Source organism: Dama dama, chromosome 28, assembly GCF_033118175.1.
Source record: "Dama dama isolate Ldn47 chromosome 28, ASM3311817v1, whole genome shotgun sequence".
NCBI classification, from domain to species: Eukaryota; Metazoa; Chordata; class Mammalia; order Artiodactyla; family Cervidae; genus Dama; species Dama dama.
This window is the reverse complement of record NC_083708.1, coordinates 38,512,169-38,533,777: the sequence shown is the minus strand read 5'-3', so window position 1 is coordinate 38,533,777 and position 21,609 is coordinate 38,512,169. Positions and strand designations below refer to the sequence as shown.

At 38.2% G+C, this 21,609-nt stretch overlaps 1 protein-coding gene across 5 annotated transcripts in view; it reads right to left on the bottom strand.

The window, feature by feature from the left end:
* The window catches only part of CDK19 (cyclin dependent kinase 19), a 270,457-nt gene that overhangs the window by 119,398 nt on the left and 129,450 nt on the right, over positions 1-21,609 (bottom strand). For 4 of the 5 annotated variants that reach the window (XR_009690968.1, XM_061131788.1, XM_061131787.1 and 1 more), the window contains exon 2: positions 15,399-15,459. The exons of the other annotated variant lie outside the window; for it this stretch is intronic. Coding sequence is in view for 1 of the 4 variants with exons in the window: in XM_061131785.1 (XP_060987768.1) it covers positions 15,399-15,459 (61 nt within the window). In the remaining 3 variants the exon portion in view is untranslated. The remainder of the gene's footprint in view (positions 1-15,398; positions 15,460-21,609) is intronic. 5 annotated transcript variants of the gene reach the window in all.

Below are 21,609 nucleotides of genomic sequence, written 5' to 3'. Positions count from 1 at the left end.
ACCACCACAGGATATTGCTAATATTTTGTATTCCCCTTATTAACAAATCATGTAATAATACCAGCACCTTCTTTATGTTTCATCTGTCATATATTTCATCTACTCATTCTCTAAACATCACCAAAGTACAGTAAGAGTCTCCCTTATTCAAGTTGAGTATTCTCTTGCAACATGGAAATCTGACTGTTTTTACCTCCATTCTTTAGAAAGACTACTTTTATTTAATCTCTTCTCTTAAAACTGATTTATTAATTAATATACTTCCCTTTCTCTAAACAATGTTCATTTTATACTATTTGTTTCATTCACAATTCTAATTCAGATATACATTTATTATTTTAAAAGCTTTAAAATAATAAAATTTCAGAAACTCCTATTTATGGCAAATTCTTCCGCTCAGAAATGATTTTAATTAAAACAAATATATCTGCAGTAATGCTTTATGATTTGGGTATCAAAAACAGAGGCTTCTTTGGTGGTCTGGTGGTTAAGAATCCACCTGCCAATGCAGGGGACATGGGTTCAATTCCTGGTCCAGGAAGATTCCACACATTATAAGGTTGATTAAGCCCATGCACCACAACTATTTAGCCCAAGCACCCTAGAGTCCATGCTCTGCAACAAGAGAAACCACCACAATGAGAAGCCAATGCACCACAACTAGAGAGTAGCCCCCACTCACCACAACTAGAGAAAGCCCACACCCAGGAATGCAGACCCAGTGCAGACAAAAATAAACAAATATTTTTTTAAAGTGTTAAGCTTAAAAGATGATGCTGTGAAAAAAATAAATAAATAAAAGATGATGCTGTGAAAGTGCTGTACTCGATATGCCAGCAAATTTGGAAAACTCACCAGTGGCCATAGGACTGGAAAAGGTTAAGTTTTAATTCCAATCCCAAAGAAAGGCAATGCCAAAGAATGCTCAAACTACCAAACAATTGCACTCTCTTACATGCTAGCAAAGTAATGCTCAAAATTCTCCAAGCCAGGCTTCAACAGTATGTGAACCGTGAAGTTCCAGATATTCAAGCTGGAATTAGAAAAGGTAGAGGAACCAGAGATAAAATTGGCAACATCCACTGGATCATCAAAAAAGCAAGAGAGTTCCAGAAAACATCTACTTCTGTTTTATTGACTATGCCAAAGCCTTTGACTGTGTGGATCACAATAAACTGTGGAAAATTCTGAAAGAGATGGGAACACCAGACCACCTGACCTGCCTCCTGAGAAATCTGTATGCAGGTCAGGAAGCAACAGTTAGAACTGGTTCCAAATATGAAAAGGAGTACATCAAGGCTGTATATTGTCACCCTGCTTATTTAACTTCTATGCAAGTACATCATGAGAAACGCTGGGCTGGAAGAAGCACAAGCTGGAATCAAGACTGCAGGGAGAAATATCAATAACCTCAGATATGCAGATGACACCACCCTTATGGCAGAAAGTGAAGCAGAACTAAAGAGCCTCTTGATAAAAGTGAAAGAGGAGAGTGAAAAAGTTGGCTTAAAGCTCAACTTTCAGAAAACTAAGATCATGGCATCCGGTCCCATCACTTCATGAGAAATAGATGGGGAAACAGTGGAAACAGTGGCTGACTTTATTTTTCTGGGTTCCAAAATCACTGATAGTGACTGCAACCTTGAAATTAAAAGACGCTTACTCCTTGGAAGGAAAGTTATGACCAACCTAGACAGCATAATAAAAAGCAGAGACATTACTTTGTCAACAAAGGTCCGTCTAGTCAAGGCTATGGTTTTTCCAGTAGTCATGTATAGATGTGAGAGTTGGACTACAAAGAAAGCTGAGTGCCAAAGAATTGACACTTTTGAACTGTGGTGTTGGAGAAGACTTGAGAGTCCCTTGGACTGCAAGGAGATTAAACCAGTTCATCCTAAAGGAGATCAGTCCTGGGCATTCACTGGAAGGACCGATGTTGAAGCTGAAACTCCAATACTTTGGCCACCTGATGCAAAGAGCTGACTCATTTGAACAGACCCTGATCCTGGGAAAGATTGAGGGCAGGAGGAGAAGGGGACGACAGAGGATGAGATGGTTGGATGGCATCACCGACTCAGTGGACATGAGTTCGGGTAAACTCTGGGAGTTGGTGATGGATAGGAAGGCCTGGCGTGCTGCGATTCATGGGGTTGCAAAGAGTCAGACACGACTGAGCGACTGAACTAAACTGAATCATTATCAGATATTTAGTGTAAACCAATTACCTTATTAAACTATTATCTTCCTTTGAGAATTCATGATCTCGAGTTAGACTTACCTGCTATAGAAGGTAAAGCAAGGAATGTCAGACTTCCCTTTCAGAAATGCTTTACTAAACATGTGCTATGTGCCAGGCTTTGTGCTCTTAGAAGAAAAAACAAGATGATTCTTTCCCTTGTGAACCTTTACACCGAGAAACACAAAAGCAAGGCATGCAATCTGATAAGCACTATAACAGACGAATGTCCAAAGTACATCAGATAAAGAATGTTAAGGCTTTGGTTCTGGTGCAGGGAGTAGATAAAGAGGGATATTAGGTAAATAATTTTCAAAGGGAACATTCCAAGCTGGGCTTGAAACATAAGCAGGATTTCATTAGGCATAGAAGAGGGGTCAGAGCCTTAAGGACACCGGAAATGTATGAACAAAGTTTGAAGAGTAAAATCCACATTATACTCAAGAAATCAGCAGAAGACAGGTACAGTTAGAACCCAAGAGATGAAGTAATACATAAAAAGACCAAAGAAGATGGAATTAGCATAGTCTTTTATGATATGCTAAAAAGATATCATTTTTCCTGTATAATATGGGAAGCCATCAGAGGTTTTCAAGCAAGAGAAACATATGATCAAAAAAAAAGAAAGAAACATATGATCAAGTATTCTCAATAAGACAGAATGTACAATGAATCACAGGGTTTAAGCCAGAGGTAGAGAGAACATTGTAAAAAGTTCTAGGAAGGATTGATGAAGACCAAAATTAGAATAAATATGGTAAGAATGGAAGGAATGCATCCAAGAGGCCATCCAGATATAGTCTTATCTACTGTGGCCAAATGTATACAGAAACATTGTACTTAAGAAGTTTTTGATGAATAAATACATATGCACATATGTGTACATGTAAACAAGAGAGTGCTAACCAGCAAAACAGCTGAAGACTGAGGTTTCCAGTCAGTGCGTTGTCTCAGTGAAAGCAAGGCTAGTTACACGATACCTCCTACTCCCACTGACCCAAACAAAGGACAGTACTGACAATGAGCCAGTTAGCAAGTAAAGAATAAATTCATTTCTGGAGTGTAGATTTTAGAGTGACTACTGGGTAGCCAGGAGGAGATGAACAGAAGGAAATAAAGTGCAATTCAGAAAACTTCCTTACACAGGCAACTGTTAAAATCAGAGGAGTAAACGTGATCACAGAGAGAGAGAACACAGCAGAGAAGAGCTGAAAGGCGGTGGCCTGGGCTCTTTCACATCCTGATGCTGTTGTTCAGTCACCTAGTCGTGTCCGACTCTTTGCCACCCCGTGGACGGCAGCACACCAGGCTTCCCTGTCCTTCACCATCTCCGGAGACTGCTCAAACTCCTGTCCATTGAGCTGGTGATGCCATCCAACCAATCTCATCCTCTTTTTGCCTTCAATCTCTCCCAGCATCAAGGTCTTTTCCAATGAGTCGGCTCTTTACATCAGGTGGCCAAAGTACTGGAACTTCAACTTCAGCCTGGCACCTACCTAACGTTAACATGCATATTGTTTGCCAGAGTAAACTGACAATGCTCATGGGTGGAGGCGAAAGGACTCATGGGCTGTCACTGACCCAAATTTCACCAGTGGCCAAAGAACTTAAGATGATTAATAATGGGATTCATAACCTCATAGTCACAGTAGCAAAGCCACAGGGGTTGGAAGGCCCTTCTCTACTGAATGCCACCCTTCAACAGGTTGTAGGAAACATCAGGGACTTTGATAATAGGCAAATCTAGACACGAGACACTACCAGAAAATTGGTCTGCCTTCTAAAAAATAAAAACCAAAAAGGACTCATAAAAAAGGTCAGAGTATTAGTCTACTCAAGACATGTAACAACCAAATATTATGCATGAAAACCTTGGCTAGATTGATGCTCACATTAAAAACAGCTACAAGAATGTATTTTCAGGACACCTGGGAAATTTTAAACATAGACTAGACATTATATATTATTTTACAGTGGTAAATTTTCTTTTTCAATTACTTGTTTTAAACACAGGACAATGGCATCATGGTTATGCAGGAGAATATTTTATTCTTAGGAGATATAGAAGTATTTTAGGGTAGCATGTCATGACAGTGGCAACTTAATTTCAAAATGGTTCTATGACAACAAAAAATAATTTACATATATAAAGAGTAAGAGAGAAAAAACATACAAAAATGATAACAACAGCTAAACCTAGATGGAGCTTATGTGGGTATTAATTGTTCTAGAGTTTGAACTTTGAACGTCTCTGCTTTTATAAAACTTTTTTAAGTTTTAAAACACTATTTATTGCTAAGTCTCAAATACTCAAACACCACAGTACAGTGACTGCCAAATCTAAACTGGAGTTTGTGAGGTTTTTTAAAGTTTTTCTTTAAGGGAGCATTTCAGCTCTATGGAGAGGTGTGATACATAACAAGATGGAGTATCTGGCTGGAGACCAATTTGTCTATGAGTCCAAACCAAGTGGACCCATATGGATAGCTTTTATAAAAACCATAAATGGTAAAACTGAAGAAACTAGGCAGACTGCTTTATGGCATAATTAAACCGGACTCACTGCACTCCTGGGGTTATTGCAGATTCTGACTAAACCTAAAGAATTTTCAAATAATATAATTATTCCCTTATTTATGTACAAAACTTTTCTTAATAAAAAAGAAGAAAAAAAATGAGGAGGGAAGCAACTAATAAACAGTAGCTAGAGAAGTAAAAGAAAAATAGTAAGTTGTATATAGAAGCCAAAGAACAGTATCAAAAAGTAAGTGGCAAAAGCATCAAATGCAGAAGGGAAGTCAAACTGGAAAGAATGAAAAGGAGGTGGTTATACCAACCACCTGATGGTTGATGTTTTGAAAGAACATGATTAGTAGAGCAAAGATTTTGTTCAAAATTCACTCAAAGGAAAACAAAAAAACTATACCAAACTCTATTTTGTTATTACACTTCCTTAAAATTGATTCATAGTCTCCTCTCTCTTTTGGAGATGGAGGAAAAACACCTTACTCATTTTTGTATATTTTTTAGGAGCTAACAAAGTACCTTACAAATAGAAGAAACTAAACATTTGTTGCATTGAAATAAACTTGTTTATTAGTCTTGATCAACTTAAAAGATATTTTCAGCATAACAGAAAATCTGGAAAATCTTCTTTTAAAAATGTATATCCTAAAGATAAAATAAAATATTCTGGGGAATAAAATTCAAATGACAGTAAGAATCAAACACCGATATTTATTGGAAACGTATGCATATTTAAAATTTCACCAGAAAGCAACAATCTCCTAGAAGAGAAGGAGAAAAGTATCAATATTTTGTCATTCTCTAGTCTAGCACCATCAGAACAGATAGAACTAGATCATCAACCAGCTTCTTTAGTTACACTTTTAGATGTCAATCTTCACAAAGTTATATCAAATTGTAAGTATCAATGAAAAACAAATATTCAAAAAAGAAACTAGCAAGATATCAAAATCAACATTTAAAAGTTAAAATACATACACGTTTTTCACCATGTTACTGCAAGTTCAGCCAAATCTAGACCACTGAGGACTCCTCTTTTGATAAGATTTAAGTTTTTACCTGTTTCTCCTGCTGATCTTAAGTACCATGATAATAGAGAATGTGATATTGTAATAGAGTAAGAAACATATATTGTGGGGTCTTCCTCCAGGGCTCCTGGGTCACAGCTCCTAAAATACTTGTAATTTCCTAAGCGATTAGAGGATAGGAGCATCTTTTATCATATTATTCATTTTTTACTCCTGGAATATCTCCAGAAGGATAAAAATAAAAGAAAGCTCTTTAGTTATTCGTAACAAATCCCTTTCAACCACATCTGAGTTTATGTTATAAAAGTGATTTTTGGCAAGTCCCTAGATAGCTACTGGATGGGGACTGGTTGCAAGGGGAACAAACCAGGTGATTAGAACTTTCAGCGGCCCGTACTGCTGCCCCAACCCAAATGGGAGCCTGGGGATTTAATTATCCACCAATGGTCAACAATTTAATCTATCACGTCTACATTATGAAGCCTCCATAAAAATCCCTCAAGTACAGAGTTCAGAGAGCTTCTGGGTTGGTGAACAAGAACTCATCCACTTGCTGGGGAGGGGTGGGCAGTTGGCACATCCCAAAATTCCATGAGAACATAAGCTCCTGTGCTTGGGACCCTTCCAGACACAGACTTAACCCTATATATTCTTCATCTGGCTGTTCATTTGTATCCTTTAATATATCCTTTGTAATTAACCAGTAACCCAGTAAGTAAACTGTTGTCCTGAGTTCTATGAGGCATTCTAGTACATGACTGAACCTGAGGAGGGGGTCATGGGAACCTCTAGTTGGTAGCTGAGTGAGAGGCTGTGGGCAACTTGGGGACCCATCAGTTGCCACCAGCATCTGCAGAGGGGCAGTCTAGTGGGACTAAGCCCTTAATCTGGAGTCTGTACCAACTCTGAGCACTTAGTGTCGAAACTGAGTTAAACTGTAGGATTCCCAGCTGGTGTCTCAGAACTGGTCAGTATGGGAAAAAAACCTATGTACACCTCTGGTGTCGGAAGTATACTGGAAAGTATTCAGTGTAAGCAGAATTGTGAACACTGAGAAAAACAGAGTTCTTCCTTTCAGAGAGTCTATTCCTAACATAATATCTTTGCTAGAATTCAAACCATTTGAACCATTATAATCCACAATCTCTGAAATATGGAAAAAGTGAATTCCTTTAAAGGACTTTACTTGAAATTTTAATCAACATGACATATATCATAAAGTAAAAATTCAGCTATTAGCTATTAAGAATTAATTTTCTTTTAGTTTCCATATAGGTTGACCTGGATTAGTTTATAGAAAAATTCAGGTAGACCTAATGATCCATGTCAGACGCTCCATTTCACCGGAATGTCAACCTAAAATCAAATTCTAGTCACTAAAAACCTAAAAAACTGAAAAACAAGAGATCAGAAAAAGGAAGCCATTGCCCAGCCAAGAACAAAAATACCAATAATAACGAGCCAATCAAGTTGTAATTTATGAGGGGGGAAAAAGCATATTTATTTTGTCATTAAATCATCTTTAAAATATAAAAGGTTATGCTGTCTACTATCCCAATACATTTATAGTAAGAATTATAAAAAATTGCTCTATTTCTATAGTACTCAGTGTAAGGTAGGCATCATTCTTAGAACCTCAACTACATTAACTCTTTTAATCCTCATCAACATGCCAGGGAGCAAGTATTATACTCTCTCCATTGTTACAAATGAGGACACTGAAAGCAGAGTGGTTACATCATTCTAGATCACACAGCTAGTTAAGGAGCAGATCTAAGATTCACCTGAGTCAGTGCTTCTGGTCACTACAGTTTCGTTTCTTCTCTCTCCCCTTCTGGAGAAAAGGAACAGAATGTGCCAAGGCTCAGAGGCAAAAGAGAACAATGCATGGGAACTTTAGTAAAGCTGCTTTAGAATGGGGAAAGCAAGTTAGAGCTGAAGGAAAACGAGGCAGGGCCAGTTCAGACAGAACAGGTAAGCCACATTAAGGAAACTGGACTGCATCCCAAGAAGAAAAGGATTTTAAGCAAACTGCGCTTTTGTGAACAGGTAGGAGGTGAGGAGAGAACAGGGAGAATAACATTAAAGGGTCTCTGCTATGGTGGCCTAAATGGGCAGGAAATCCAAAGATGGGAGAGAGATGTGTATGTACAGCTGAATCACCGCTGCACATCAGAGAGTAATAAATATAGTGCAATAAAGCAACTGTACTCCACCAAAAACTGACTAAATAAGACCTCGGCAGGAGCTTAAGAGACGGCTACAGTCTAAATCAGGATGGTGGCAGAGGAAATAAAAGCAGATGGGTCTGAAAGATAATTAGGAAACAGTATCAACAGGCAGAGGAATCAGAGATCAAACTGCCAACATCACTGGATCACAGGAAAAGCAAGAGAGTTCCAGAAAAACATCTACTTTTGCTTTATTGACTATGTCAAAGCCTTTGGCTGTGAGGATCACAACCAACTGTGGAAAATTCTGAAAGAGATGGGAACACCAGACCACCTGACCTGCCTCCTGAGAAATCTGTATGCGGGTCAGGAAGCAACAGTTAGAACAGGACATAGGACAAAAGACTGGTTCCAAATAGGAAAAGGAGTACGTCAAGGCTGTAAGTTGTCACCCTGCTTATTTAACTTACATGCGGAGTACATCATGTGAAATGCTGGGCTGGGTGAAACACAAACTGGAATCAAGATTGCTGGGAGCCGTATCAATAACCTCAGATATGCAGATGACACCACCATTATGGCAGAAAGCAAAGAGGAACTAAAGAGCCTCATGATGAAAGTGAAAGAGGAGAGTGAAAAAGCTGGCTCAAAACTCAACATTCAAAAAAGGAATATCATGGCATCTGGTCCCATCACTTTATGGCAAATAGATGGGGAAACAATGGAAACAGTGACAGACTTTATTTTCTTGGGTTCCAAAATCACTGATGGTGACTGCAACCATGAAATTAAAAGATGATTGCTCCTTGCAAGAAAAGCTATGACCAACCTAGACAGCATATTAAAAAGCAGAAACATTACTTTGCCAACAAAGGTCTGTCTAGTTAAAGCTATGGTTTTTCCAGTAGTCATATATGGATGTGAGAGTTGGACCATAAAGAAAGCTGAGTGCCGAAGAATTCATGTTTTTGAACTGTGGTGTTGCAGAAGACTCTTCAGAGTCCCTTCGACTACAAGGAGATCAAACCAATCCATCCTAAAGGAAGTCAGTCCCGAATTTTCATTGGAAGGACAGATGCTGAAGCTGAAGCTCCAATCCTTTGGCCACCTGATGCGAAGAACTGCATCATTTGAAAACACCCTGATGCTGGGAAAGACTGAAGGCAGGAAAAGGGGACCACAGAGGATGAGATGGTTGGATGGCACCACCAACTCAATGAACATTAGTTTGACCAAGGTCTGGGAGTTGGTGATGGACAGAGAAGCCTGCTATGCTACAGTCCATGGGGTTGCAAAGGGTCTGACACGACTGAGTGATTGAACTGAACTGATCCAACAGAATGTGTGGTTAGAAATGAGGAAGTAAAGTAAGAATGAGTGTCAACTCATTTGATACTCATTTGACGGTCAACTGGGTGCCACACACTGAGTCAAAAAGAACAAGACAAAAGCTTTTGTAAGTTGACGTTGAGAGGACTGTGGTCCTGTCTAACTGAAGATGTCCATTGAGAGGACTGTGGTCCTGTCTAACTGAGGATGTCCATTGAGAGGACTGTGGTCCTGTCTAACTGAGGATGTCCATTGAGAGGACTGTGGTCCTGTCTAACTGAGGATGTCCATTGAGAGGACTGTGGTCCTGTCTAACTGAGGATGTCCATTGAGAGGACTGTGGTCCTGTCTAACTGAGGATGTCCATCGAGAGGACTGTGGTCCTGTCTAACTGAGGATGTCCATTGAGAGGACTGTGGTCCTGTCTAACTGAGGATGTCCATTGAGAGGACTGTGGTCCTGTCTAACTGAGGATGTCCATTGAGAGGACTGTGGTCCTGTCTAACTGAGGATGTCCACTTAGAGGACTGTGGTCCTGTCTAACTGAGGATGTCCACTGAGAGGACTGTGGTCCTGTCTAACTGAGGATGTCCACTGAGAGGACTGTGGTCCTGTCTAACTGAGGATGTCCACTGAGAGGACTGTGGTCCTGTCTAACTGAGGATGTCCACTGAGAGGACTGTGGTCCTGTCTAACTGAGGATGTCCACTGAGAGGACTGTGGTCCTGTCTAACTGAGGATGTCCACTGAGAGGACTGTGGTCCTGTCTAACTGAAGATGTCCACTGAGAGGACTGTGGTCCTGTCTAAATGAAGATGTCCATTGAGAGGACTGTGGTCCTGTCTAACTGAAGATGTCCATTGAGAGGACTGTGGTCCTGTCTAAATGAAGATGTCCAAAAGGCATTTGGATACATCTGTTGCTTAGAAGGAAGATGTGGGCTAGGACAGAGTGTGAAAAGAGACAGAAATTAAAGTTATGAGAATAGCAAAGAGAAGAGAACCCTGAAGAACATTATTTAAGGAGAAGGACCCCACGGTATTAACAGTCTACATTATATGGTGCTTAACACGACTGGTGGTGATGGTGCAGTTGCTATGTTGTGTCCGACTCTTGTGACTCCATGGACTGTAGCCTGCCAGTTTCCTCTGTCCATGGGATTTTCCAGGCAAGATTACTGGAGTGGGTCGCCATTTCCTTCTCCAGGGGATCTTCCCTATCCAAGGACTGAACCTAGGTCTCCTTCATTGCAGGTGGTCTCCAGCATCATGGGCGGATTCTTTACCAACTGAGCCGCCAGGGAAGCCCATGGCTGAGTGGTTTCTGATTATGTTACCATACTCTGGTCTTCCCAAATAAACACTAACTTCATTGAAAGCAAGGACACCGTTGCAACTCCACAAATTTCAGCACGTTAAGGGCAATTTCCGGGGTGCTTAGCCACACTTGACTTTAGGAAAGTCCTTTATTTTGGACTCCTTTGATCTTCCACTTTTCCTCCATGCTTTTACTCCCTCCACACTTGCTGCACTGATCACTGGAACTCAGCAAAGACGTCCTTGGCAACTGATGACATGAGATTTACACACTGGTCCTGTGATCTATTCTCTCATCTTCAACAAACAATAAGCGAATTCAGTGGAAATTACTTTAAGAGAAAAATGGAGTAGTTCTTAAGATAATAGACAAAATTTGCTCTATTTCATTTTACTACAACAGCAGAAATTTTTATGACACTGTCAAATCACAAAATACTTGTTCTTTTTGGCCCTCAGTCTTTTCCACATTGACTGATCTTCCTGATCTCTCTTTGCCTTAGTCTTCGATCCATCAGACAAGGTCAAGCTTTCCAGAAATTTTATGAACTAGTTCTATCCTGAGGTCAAAGCTTTCTTCTCTGCATTCACCAAGCACATTTCTGTACTATACACCTGACATTCATCATATACCACTCTGTAAAGTTACTTTTTCACAGTATGTGATTTAAAGAGCTTAAGGTATAGAATTATACACCTATTATATTAAATCAGACAACAAAGAAGATATGCATACTCTCATATTACCAGTTTTTACACCTATTAATTAAAAATAGTAACCCTGCACAATTTTCAAGATAAATGAGATTATATATGTAAAATATCTAGCAGAGTGTCCACTACCCACTTCTTCCACCCAATTAGTCCATAAACAGATATTTCAGTTGGAATGCTTAAAAGAAACATAGGAGTAAGAGCTTCTGAGAAATACATATCAGCAAAAATGGAACATGACATTTGAAGTTAACCTTTCCTAAATGGGTAATAAGTTTCCTGAGAGGAGGTATCATTATTATGTGTATCTTTGTAGCCATCACGATACCTTGCAACTGTCAAGTATCTGATTGGTTGAATATATTAGAGGACTAATGCTACTGGTTTTCTGCCTTTTCTAATAAGACAGAAGTTTACAGCAAGAGTCTAAAAATTAAGTTTTTCATTCAACAAATAGTTATGCCAATTGTACTGCATACTGGACACGACAAGGGTTATGATAATATACTGAGATAGTCTTTGCCCTATAGAAGTTCACAAGAGAGTAAAGGAACTAAGTAATATTCATAGTTACTAAAAATAAGGTATAATATGAAAAACTGCCTTAATTCCCTCATTTAAAATATTTTTATAACCATCAATTTAATCCTATCTGTCTCAAAGAAGTTTAGGTTAGGGAAAGGGCTGTGGGGAGAATGAATCCTCCTGTGACCTGATATAAGCAATACTTTACATCTCCTATACTACTGATTAGGATAATTTATTGCGATTATCATAGCTTATGAAGAAAACTGATGGTTTCCCCAATAAGATCAGGAACAAGGCAAGAATATCTGCTCTCACCATCCTATTCAAAATCATACTGGGAGTCCTAGCCAATGCAATAAAATGTGGAAGGAAATAAAAATTACAGAGATTAAGGAAGAAATAAAAGTGTATTTGTATAACTGTCTTTGGAGAAAATCCCAAGGACAACAAGCAAACCCCTGGAACAAATAAACAATTACAGCAAGGCTGCAGGATGAAGGTTAATATGCAAAAGCCAATACTTTCTTATACACCAGCAATGAAAAGTTGGAAATGGAAATTAAAAACACAATTTAACATTTAAAACAGCAGCTCCAAAAATGAATTACCTAGTTATGACTCTAACAAAACATGTACAGGGTCTATATAAGGAAAACTATAAAACTGAAGAAAGAAATCAAAAAATATCTGAGAGATATTCCATGTATATAGCAAAGAAGGCCTAAAATTGTCAAGATGTCAATTCTTCTCAATTTGATCTATAGATTCAACATAATCCCAATGGAAATCCCAGCCAGTCTTTTTGTGGACATTGACAAACTCAAGTTGATATGGTATAATCACACTGGGTGATAGTTTCTTACAAAAGTAAACATACTCTTTTCATATGATAAAGCAATAGCACTTCACGGCATTCACCAAAAGGAATTGAAAACTTATGTCCTCATAAAAATCTGCATATGAACGTTTATAGCAACTTTATTCATAATTGCCAAAACTTGGAAGCAACCATGATATGTTTCAGTAGGTGAATGGATACATTAACTGTGGTATATCCAGATAATGCAGTGTTATTCAGCACTAAAAAGAAATGAGCTATCAAACCATGAGAAGGCATAGAGAGGAAGCTTACTTACTTGCTTACTACTAAGTGAAAGAAGCAAAACTGAAAAGACTACAAACTATATGATTACAACTATGATGTTCTGAAAAGAGGAAACTATATAGACAAAAAAATGTCTGTGCTTGCTGGGGGCTCAAAGGAAGGAAGGCAGGGATGAATGGATGGACCACAAGTGAGAGAGGACGGAAGCGGGCAGGACACAACCATTAAAAGAATGACACAGCCGTACAGAGATATGACAAATATTGGTCAGAACCAACTAGGCCCAAAATGGAGGAAGATTCTACTTCCGGTCCACCTGGAGCCTCACTATACACCCACTATACACCCTTGCTATGTGCCATGACAGCTCTGACACTGACCATAAAAGGTCAAAACGTAGGGAGTGGCTGATTTCCAGAAATCCCCACCCCTTACCCAAGACAGTTAGAATATTCTTCCCACTTTTTCCCACGGAAATAAACTGCCTCACAGTGAGGGGCCACTCTCGCCTTCTGAGACATTCACATTGCGCCTATGGAATATGTATCTAAATAAACCTGTGTTCACTTTACTATGGCTTGAATTCTTGCCTGCACAAAGCCAAGGACTCTCACTAGGCTGCCCATTCCAGGAACATCCCCAAGACTTGTGACATGACCATCCTCTTGTGCCCCATTCTCCTATAACACAGCGTATATTTAGAGCAGTGAAATTATTCTGCATGATACTGTAAGGGTTGATACATGTCATATATTTGTCAAACCTATAGAATCTACAACACAAAGAGTGAACTTTAAGGTAAAACTATGGATTTAATTAATAATAATGTAACAGTACTGGTTCAATTGCAGCAAACATACCTCTAAAACAAGATGTTAGTCATAGGGAGATGGCGGGTGGGGAGAATGAGGTTGAGGCATACGGGAACTCTATTTACTTTCCACTCAATCTTTCTGTAAACCTAAAACAGCTCTAAAAAATAAATTATCTTTGAGAAACTACTTTTGTAACCATTTCATCACATCCTTCTCACAGAAGTTGTGGGGATGAGGAACTGGGGAAGAGTCTTTCTATGCCTTGATATGAGCAGTTTATTTTATATCTTCTATGTTAGTGACTAGAAAATCTATTGAGATACTCAACTAATAACAAAACACATCACAGAAAGATTAGCTAAACAAATAGAAGGCTGCATAATTCAACAGCAGTGAAAACAGCAGACTAACCTAAAAATGAAGTATGAAATGGCCTTCAAGAAGTTACTTCCAATCTATTGTTGGTAGATAGAAAATATCCTCCAAATGGCTACTGAAGAGAACCAAAGAAAGGAGAGAGGGCTTAAGTGGTAAAGTTGCAGCTAATCTCAATAAACAGCCTGAAACTCCTCTAGTTAAGGAAAGCACTATCTCTGAATAGGAAAAAAATGAAATAGTGAAACTAAGTTGACTATAAAATGGAGTGACTCTGTGTAGGGCACAGAGTAGATATTTAATAAATACCCTATATCACATAAGGTGTATGTCCTTAATATACAATATAAGATGCAGCCACTTGATATCAATACAAATATAATTTCAGGAAGATAAAGAAAACCATTCCTCTAATTCCCATTAGGAATCTATCTAAAAACTTATTAAGTTTAAGAATGCAACATTGTTAGCTGCTATAGGTCTTAAAAAAAAAAAAACAACCTGCACTTAAGTATCATCTGAATAAAATTCATAAACGGTTTCATAAATTCAAAGAAAGTAATATCTATAATATCTGGCACCTAAATGGCAAAATATTTGTATTTTTTTAAAAAATCAAAGAAGCATTACCCAGGGAAGTTATGTCATGTTATTTTCTTAAAAATAACTCATTAAGAAGGTCTCCATAAAAACATATTTTACAAATGAGTGGGATGTGTTTGTTTCTCTACTGAAACAAGAACTAACTTGAGAGAAGAGCATATTAACAAGTTCTGAAGAGAGGTAATTAGCATATGAGAAACAAAGATTTTTGGCACATGGGACCTAGAGCAAAAATGTCTGTCCTCCAGTCATGAGTCACCAACGAGGCTGCCTATTTACTGTGAAGCAATCTTTCAGCAAAAGGAGCAGCAAGGAAGAATACAGCGTATGAATAATGATTTGGATACCTTCCCAGGAAGAAATCATAGTAAAACCAAGTCTGAGAAAGTCAGATAGCATGCACTATACGCTTTCCTTTCACTCTTACTCTTTGGCTAACAGCAGAGAGGCTGAAATTTAGTCTGGAGTTCTATTCAAAGTTTTCTACTTTTTATGGATTTTAGTAATACTGAATAAAATTTCCAAGTATTAGCTTGGTTTTACATTTTGTGAAAAGCACCATTATAAATTATTTTGTGCAAAGCTCTCACCTGTCACATGCCCACCCCCGCACACACACACAATGACACCAGAAGGCAACACTCTGCTTTACCTTCCGCTGAAAAGTCTGCTACCTCCAACGCTCGAGGTCCATACACGAAGCCTCCTGGAATCTACGAACACAGCAGAGGCAAAAGGCAGAGAAGTTTATGCAGATTTAAAGTTACACTGCCCCAAACACAAAATGCCAAACGCCTATCACAAGTCTATACATCTGCCGAGGAAACCAGATTTGGGATTTGACAATGAATAAATCAATAATATATTGATATCATTCAGAGTTTATTATACATTACACAACTAATTATGTGGGGAAAAAAAAAACAAAAGTTAACTAATTATAATTCTAAAAGGTGAAAGTGTAATTCAAAAGTTAACTAATTATAACTCTCACCAATACAGGTTATTTACACTATTGAAAATCCTAACAACAAATTTTTTAAATCACGTGAGAGAGCCAATATAAGGAATATATAAGAAATTAAGTAGAAAAATATACTTCACATAATGAACTATGATACACTAGACAGCTCAAGGTACATTCTTAGAACCAGAGACTATTCAGAATATAGGAGAAAAATAATTAAAAACAGACCTGCAGAGGGGGAAGGGGAAAAGTAGAACTGTAAAGATACTCTAATGCCAAGATTTAATTTAAGTCTGACAGCAATGTTGAAATGAGCCAGATACTACATATGCTAGGCAGTATGGGGGAAATCTACCTTGTTTGAATAGTATAAAATAAATATAAGCACGAAACGTGAAACTCTGTTCAGAAAACATTCATGTGAAAGATTAAGAACTTAATCAGATAAAATACATAGATCTCAGATTTCGTTTCATTCTTTACGGATACTGGGCTTAAGGACTACAAAATGCAGCTGGTATATGAGAAAAGGAGTCAGATAAATTTTACTAGCTATTAAATTTAAAAGACGGAGGCATGTTATCTTTATGTAATATCAAAAAATCCTTTAAAATATCATCAAATAATTAGTAAAGAAAGAAAAGTATTATTTTAAAACATGATAATATGTGAAGAAAGAAACACTGCCTTGAGGTCAGATGGCTTGAATTCAAGTTCCAGCTAAATCTCTTAACTGCTTTGTGACATCAGTCAGGTCACTGAATCTCTCATATAACGAGAGTTGTTCAATGAGGACTTTACCTCTCCAGCAGTACGTACTGACTTTACTCTCTCAGACTTATACTGACCATCAAATGAAATGTCGTATTATAATCACAGAGTCTTACATTCTGCAAAAATTTTACATCAAGTGCATTTGACATAAATTAACAACAAAAGTTGTTAACTAGGAAACAGAGGGAATATTGGAAAAAGAAATGGCAACCCACTCCAGTGTTCTTGCCTGGGAAATCCCATGGACAGAGGAACCTGGCAGGCTACAGTGCATGGGGTCGCGAAAGAGTCAGACACGACTTAGTGACTAAACAAGAACAGAGGAAACATAAAGTGCCAAACCGAGAAACCTGGGGAGCTGTGTGGGCAAGGAAACCCAAAGAAGCAAAGCAAAAAGGCTGAGATGGTCAAAAGAGCCTAGAGTAGGTGACAAGGCTAAATGCCTGCCAGAAGGTCACAGTTCCCAAAAGATGGTTATATCATATTACTAATGCAGCAATTTGCCCAGCACTATCTGCCTCAGATGTACCTTCTCTTAACTCCCAAAACAACTTTATAGTCTACACCCTCCTCTAAGCTTGTGACATTTTAAACTAAAGACCCAAGACACAGTAACTTCTTGTATATCGCATATATTTTTTAAAAGTCAAAGAGATAAGATCTCACCTAATAAAACAATTATGCAGAAAAGGCTTCTATAGGATGTATGATGAGCTAGTTACTGTCCTAAAGCTCTACAAGTACTAACTCATTTGGTCTTTACAACTTTGAGATAACTTCTGTTATTATCCTCACTTAACAGATGAAGAAATTGAGACACAGTGAGCTTAAGAAACTTGCCTAAATGCACATAGCCTGAAGTGGCAGACCTGCAATTCAAACCCAGACTGTCTACTTCCAGACTACACTTTTAGTCGCTATATCATCCAGTCTTCTATGAAATTAAAATCACACAAACCAAGCACTTAGCTATATGTAAAAAACAATTACAAAATGTTAAGCATTCAATCACGTTGCATTTGCAACATTTCCTTGGAAAATTCAAATTCAAATGATGGCTGTACAAAACATGTTTAAAAAATGAGAAATGCCTACAACATAAAACCAAAAGATAAAGGCCTGAAAAAGACTGAAGAATATATATCCAAATAACATTCAAATAATATTTTTATTAGAGTAGCAAAATTGAGTGATTCTTTTTCCATTTATTAAGACTTACTGCCATGGGATCACACTAAAATCACTCTTTGATATTTTTAAACCTTCAAAAAAAAATTCAATACAATGGATACTAACATATAACAGCTATTAATACTATCAAAAAAAAAATTTCAAGGACTAAAACAAGGCAAGGATGTGAAGAAACTGGAACCCCTGTGTACTGTTGGTAAGAATGTAAAATGGTGCAGTTGCTATAGAAAACAGTACGGCAATGCTTCAAAAAATTAAAAATAGAATTATTATTCAGAAATTACACTTTGGGGTATATAGCCAAAAGATTTAAAAGTGAGGATTCTCAAAGAAATATCTGTACACTCATGTTCATAACAGAATTCACAATAGCCAAAAGGTGGAAGCCGCTCAACTCTTCACTGACAGGTAAGTGGATAAACAAGATACATATATATATGTATACACACACACATACATACATACAATGGAGCATAACCAGCCTCGAAAAAGAAGAAAAGCCTGCACATTACTACAACATAAAATAATCTTGAGGACATTACGCTAGATAAAATAAGGAAGTCCCAAAAGTACAAATACTGCATGATCCTTCTTATACAGGTACTGGGGATAGTCCAATTCATACAGATAGAAAGTAGGGGCTTTCCCAGGTAGCTCAGCAGTAAAGAATCCACCTGCCAAGCAGGAAAGTAGGATAGTGTTTGCTATGGGTTGGGTAAAGGGAAAAATTGGGGAGCTTTCTTTGCTATAGGGTTTCAGTTTTACAAGATGAAAAGAATTTGTGGAAAGATGGAAGTGATGGTGGCACAAATAATGTATTCAACATCACTGTATACTTAAAAAGATTAAAATGGTAAATTTGATTTTATATGTACATATGTCATCACAATTCTTCAAAACAGTAATAGGTGATAACTGTATAACATCCAAAAAGATACATATAAAAAAAATTATGTTATTTCATCTTCCAGAAAAACTAATGTACATCCCTTTTTAATGTATGATTGCTATACAGTTGAAAAAGTATAAGGTGATTTCTATCAAGGCCATGCTTACCAATGTTAATCGTCCTCAGTACTCCTTGGTGTCTCATTGGTAAAGAATCTGCCTACCAATTCAAAAGATGCGAGTTTGATCCCTGGTCTGGGAAGATCCCCTGAAGAAGGAAATGCAACCCACTCCAGTATTCTTGCCTGGAAAATTCCATGGACAGAGGAGCCTGGCAGGCTACAGTCCATGGGGGTCTCAAAAGAGTCAGACACAACTTAGTGACTAAGCAACAACTTAATTTTACTAAATGTTTGATTAGAAAAAGAAATTTTTAAACCTAAAGGTTAAAATAATTAAAGCATAATTTTTTGCTCCAAGAACTTAAGAGTTCCTGTAACAAAATAACAGGTTAAATCCTCTAGATTTCCCAGCAGAAGAGCTTAAAGATTCCATTCTCATGTTTTAAGAATGTCAGTCAAATCTCTTTTGTAAGACATTACACATGTGCTACTACTTAGGTATTATACTAAATTGGTCTCCCTACTTTTATTCTCAATCCTTCTTGTTGCACATGTACCATATACCTGAACATACACCATATGCATGGCTGCCTACCATATACCCATACTCCCTTCCTGTTACCTAGTAACAGATTCTAGTTTTATTCTAGGCAGCATGTACCCAAGTAAGGGTCTATACATCCTAGCCTTCCTCACTGCTAGGACTGGTAAATGAGCTAGAAGTGGAAGTCACTGGATGGGACTTCCGGGAAAGCTACTTAAAGGGGACTGAGCACAGATCTTTCTAACATGCAAATCATAACTGTCAAAATCCTTTATCTTTCCGCAGAGGCACTTTCATAACTTCTTTGCCCTCTACTTATTTCTGAAGCCTTAGTTAGTTAATTAGCTAGTTCAGTCGCTCAGTCGTGTCTGACTCTTTGCGACCCCATGTTCCCAGCATGCCAGGCCTCCCTGTCCATCTCCAACTCCCAGAGTTTACTCAAACTCATGTCCATTGAGTCAGTGATGCCATCCAACTACCTCATCCTCTGTCATCCCCTTCTCCTCTTGCCCTCAATCTTTCCCAGCATCAGGGTCTTTTCAAATGAGTCAACTCTTCGCATGAGGTGGCCAAAGTACCGGAGTTTCAGCTTCAGCATCAGTCCTTCCAATGAACACCCAGGACTGATTTCCTTTAGGATGGACTGGTTGGATCTCCTTGCAGTCCGAGGGACTCTCAAGAGTCTTCTCCAATACCACAGTTCAAAAGCATCAATTCTTCGACGCTCAGCTTTCTTCACAGTTCAACTCACATACCCATACATGACCACTGGAAAAACCATAGCTTTGACTAGATAAACCTTTGTTGGCAAAGTAATGTCTCTGCTTTTTAATATGCTATCTAGGTTGGTCATAACTTTCCTTCCAAGGAGTGAGCGTCTTTTAATTTCATGGCTGCAATCACAATCTGCAGTGATTTTGGAGCCCCCAAAAATAAAGTCTCTCACTGTTTCCCCATCTATTTCCCATGAAGTGATGGGACTAGATGCCATGATCTTAGTTTTCTAAATGTTGAGCTTTAAGTCACCTTTTCACTCTCCTCTTTCATCAAAAGGCTTTTAGTTCCTCTTCACTTTCTGCCATAAGGGTGGTGTCATCTGCATATCTGAGGTTATTGATATTTCTCCCGGCAATCTTGATTCCAGCTTGTGCTTCTTCCAGCCCAGCATTTCTCATAATGTACTCTGCATATAAGTTAAATAAGCAGGGTGACAATATACAGCCTTGACGTACTCCTTTTCCTATTTGGAACCAGTCTGTTGTTCCATGTCCAGTTCTAACTATTGCTTCCTGACCTGTATATAGGTTTCTCAAGAAGCAGGTCAGGTGGTCTGGTAGTCCTATCTCTTTCATAATTTTTCCACAGCTTATTGTGATCCACACAGTCAAAGGCTTTAGCATAGTCAATAAAGCAGAAATAGATGTTTTTCTGTAACTCTTGTTTTTTCGATGATCCAGCGGATGTTGGCAATTTGATCTCTGGTTCCTCTGCCTTTTCTAAAACCAGCTTGAACATCTGGAAATTCACGGTTCACATATTGCTGAAGCCTGGCTTGGAGAATTTTGAGCATTACTTTTCTAGCATGTGAGATGAGTGCAACTGTGCAGTAGTTTGAGCATTCTTTGGCATTGCCTTTCTTTAGCCTTAAGCTCCAGCCATAAAGAACCACATGCAGGATGCTGACTATCATTAATAATACTGTATTGTATACCTGTAAGTTGCTAAGGCAATAGCTCTTAAAAGTTCTCATAAGAAAAAAGAATTTTGTACCTATGCTTTGTTGTTCTTCAGTCACTAAGTCAAGTCTGACTATTTTGTAACCCCATGGACAGCAGCTCACTAGGCCCCTCTGTCCATGGAACTTTCCAGGCAATAATACAGAAGTGGGTTGCCATTTCCTTCTCTAGGGTATCTTCCCAACTCAGGAATGGAAACTGATTCTCCTGCATTGGTAGGTGGACTTTTTACCACTGAGCCACCAGGGAAGCCTCTGGTGATATGATAAAAAGAAAGAAAAACTATGTATTTTGCACTTAAGATATAGTATACTATACCATTAGATTAATTTTATTAACTGTGTAATCTAAATTGTCAAAATCCCAAAGATTCCTAAGTGTATTGTATCATTTACTATGAAAGGTATATTAAAACTTTTCTCTTACACTGAAAAATACAAGAAACAAGGAGAACCACTTTGCACAAGCTGCTTATAATATCCTTCTCCTAAACCTTTCTTCATCCATCCCTGAAGCCTCAGCTCCTACAAAAAGCTTTGTACTACTACTGCACCCATCACATACATAGGTACAGACAGCACATTTGTGCAACAAATATGAATAGACACTCTTCCTACTTTTACTGCTGACTACTCGTCATG